General features: G+C 52.2%; 1 protein-coding gene across 1 annotated transcript; it reads right to left on the reverse strand.

Moving 5' to 3' along the window:
* Window positions 1–178: 178 nt before the first annotated feature.
* Window positions 179–1,351, reverse strand: LOC123105832 (isovalerate--CoA ligase AAE2; the record flags this gene model as incomplete). Its single annotated transcript, XM_044527991.1, is given in 1 exon segment — window positions 179–1,351. A coding segment is annotated over 1 exon segment (1,080 nt), but the record flags the coding sequence as incomplete, so codon positions are not given.
* Window positions 1,352–2,291: the final 940 nt, after the last annotated feature.

Genomic DNA, 2,291 nt, shown 5'->3' on the forward strand with positions numbered 1-2,291 from the left:
AGTCACTAAGAAATAGGCAGTCATTATGAATATTTGGGATATAATTCTGTATAATGACACAACGTGCACCTGGTCTCTGCCTCGTGATGCACACAATCGACCATCATTGCAAAATTCAGTGAAAATGAAGGTTAACAACTAAATATTGGTAAACAAATATAACAACCAAATAGTTGTCTCATTGTCATATATTTCTGTTTCTAAGCTATAGTCACCCCATACGATACAATACCATATTTTGACCAAGACAAATGATCTCACGTGCGCTATTTTATGTCTTCACAAGGCTGCCCATAGCCCGAGCCTTCTGACGGAGAATAAACTTTTGAGTCTTCCCTGTCGAAGTCTTGGGCAAGTCAGCGAAGACCACCGCCTTTGGTGCCATGTAATGTGGCAACTTATCCCGACAGTAGTTTATAATCTCTATTTCTGTTGCATCGACGTTAGTCTTTAACTTGACGAACGCACAAGGTGTCTCACCCCAGTCGGTCGGCAACGTGAGCCGTGAGCGCTCCTCGGTCGGCAACGTGTCCCACTCCGGCATCCATGTGTTGATGGTGGCCGGGCCGGTAGTCTCAGTAAGACCATACATTTGGTATACTATGAATCCAAGCTCCTCCATCCCGGACAAGATGTTAGGCGGCCGTGCGGCGCCGCCGGTCATGATATGTACTATCACTGGCAGTGGCTTTCGGTCACCACTTGGTGCGTTGACGATCATGTTGAGAACTGTGGGTGCCCCGCCCATGTGCGTCACCTTGTGTTGTGAGATCTTATCAAAGACGACCTTTGCCGTGAAGTGGCGCAAGAAAACGTTGGTACCGCCCTGCATAGCGATGCCCCATGATAGGTTCCACCCATTGGCGTGAAACATCGGCACGGTCCACAGGTAAGTCGGCGTAACAGTGATGTTGTACGTGAGAGCCGTTGCAATAGTGTTGAGGTACGCGCCCCGGTGGCTGTAGATCACGCCCTTGGGCCTCGCAGTTGTGCCAGACGTGTAATTCAACGCGATGGGGTCCAACTCATTCAGGGGCCAACGGATGTCGAACCCTAATGGTGCTTCTGTGATGAGACTCTCGTAGTCGTTGTAGGCGGAGTTGATGCAGCCTCCATCGTGTGAGATGGTTATGAGGACCGGAAGGGCCGTGGCGCTAGTCTGGTCGCCGGCGAGGTTATTCAGAGCAGCTCTCCCAACCTCAAGGAGGCCTGACTCGACAAACAACACCTTGGCGGCAGAGTGCTTCAGCAACGCGGACACCATGGCCGCGTCATGCCGTGTGTTCAAGGTGCAGAGGATCGCGCCTGCCATGGGCACGGCAAAGTGTAGCTCGTACATCGCCGGCACGTTCGGGCTAAGAACAGCAACCTGCACATGCATAGTATGGTTAACGACTTTGATGAATCTCATGTGAGTGGTTATGGCTCAGTCGACCTAGAAATACCCCATAATTTTGGGGTTAACAGTTGATAAACGTTAGATGAAGGTCGTTTCATTCAGATGCACTTGCACAAATCCCAAAGTCTGATCAGACGGGTATTAGTAGATGTGTTAGAAATAGTTACAGCTCCTATCTGCTGAAGACTGTTGGTTCCCGGCCAGTTTGGTACTCACCACATCACCGCGGGCAACTCCGAACCGGGCGGCGAGCGCGGCGGCCACGCGCAAGCACCTCTCCCGGACCTCGCTCCACGTGCAAGACCAGGACTCCCCGTACACCACCGCGGGGCGGTCGCCGTACACGGCCGCGGCGCGCTCGATGAAGCTGAGCGGCGTCAGCGGCGCATAGTTGGCAGCGCACCGCACCGTGCCGGACTCCGCGTCCAGCACCTCAAACTCCTCCTCCTCCAGGCCGGAGAAGGACGACAACCCCTGAGACGCGCACCGGCGGCGTGCCGAGGAGAAGGTAAGCGCACGATGATGATGCGTCGATCCGCTGCTGCGGCGAGGAAGTGGCCTCCTGAGCAGAAGCGGACGGGGTGCGGCTCTCATGGCGTGTGACGCCGCTCTTGGCTTAACACCTATACTATACATATAAGAAATAAGTATGCATATTAAGCTAGAATAGATTCAGCAAGCCCAGATCGTTTAAGCACAAATCATAGGGTCGTCATCTGGTTAAAGGAATCATTTGGTTAGTACTTTGAGATGTAGTACGTACCTCGATACCTCTATTACATGAGGCAAGGTCCGCCATGTGGTATTACCAAATATGGCGTGTTTCTCTGCGCTGTTTCTTCTTCCTTGAGAGTTCTCTCGATGAGATGCTAGCTATTTATATCAGCGTGTG

Source organism: Triticum aestivum, chromosome 5A (genome assembly GCF_018294505.1).
Source record: "Triticum aestivum cultivar Chinese Spring chromosome 5A, IWGSC CS RefSeq v2.1, whole genome shotgun sequence".
NCBI classification, from domain to species: Eukaryota; Viridiplantae; Streptophyta; class Magnoliopsida; order Poales; family Poaceae; genus Triticum; species Triticum aestivum.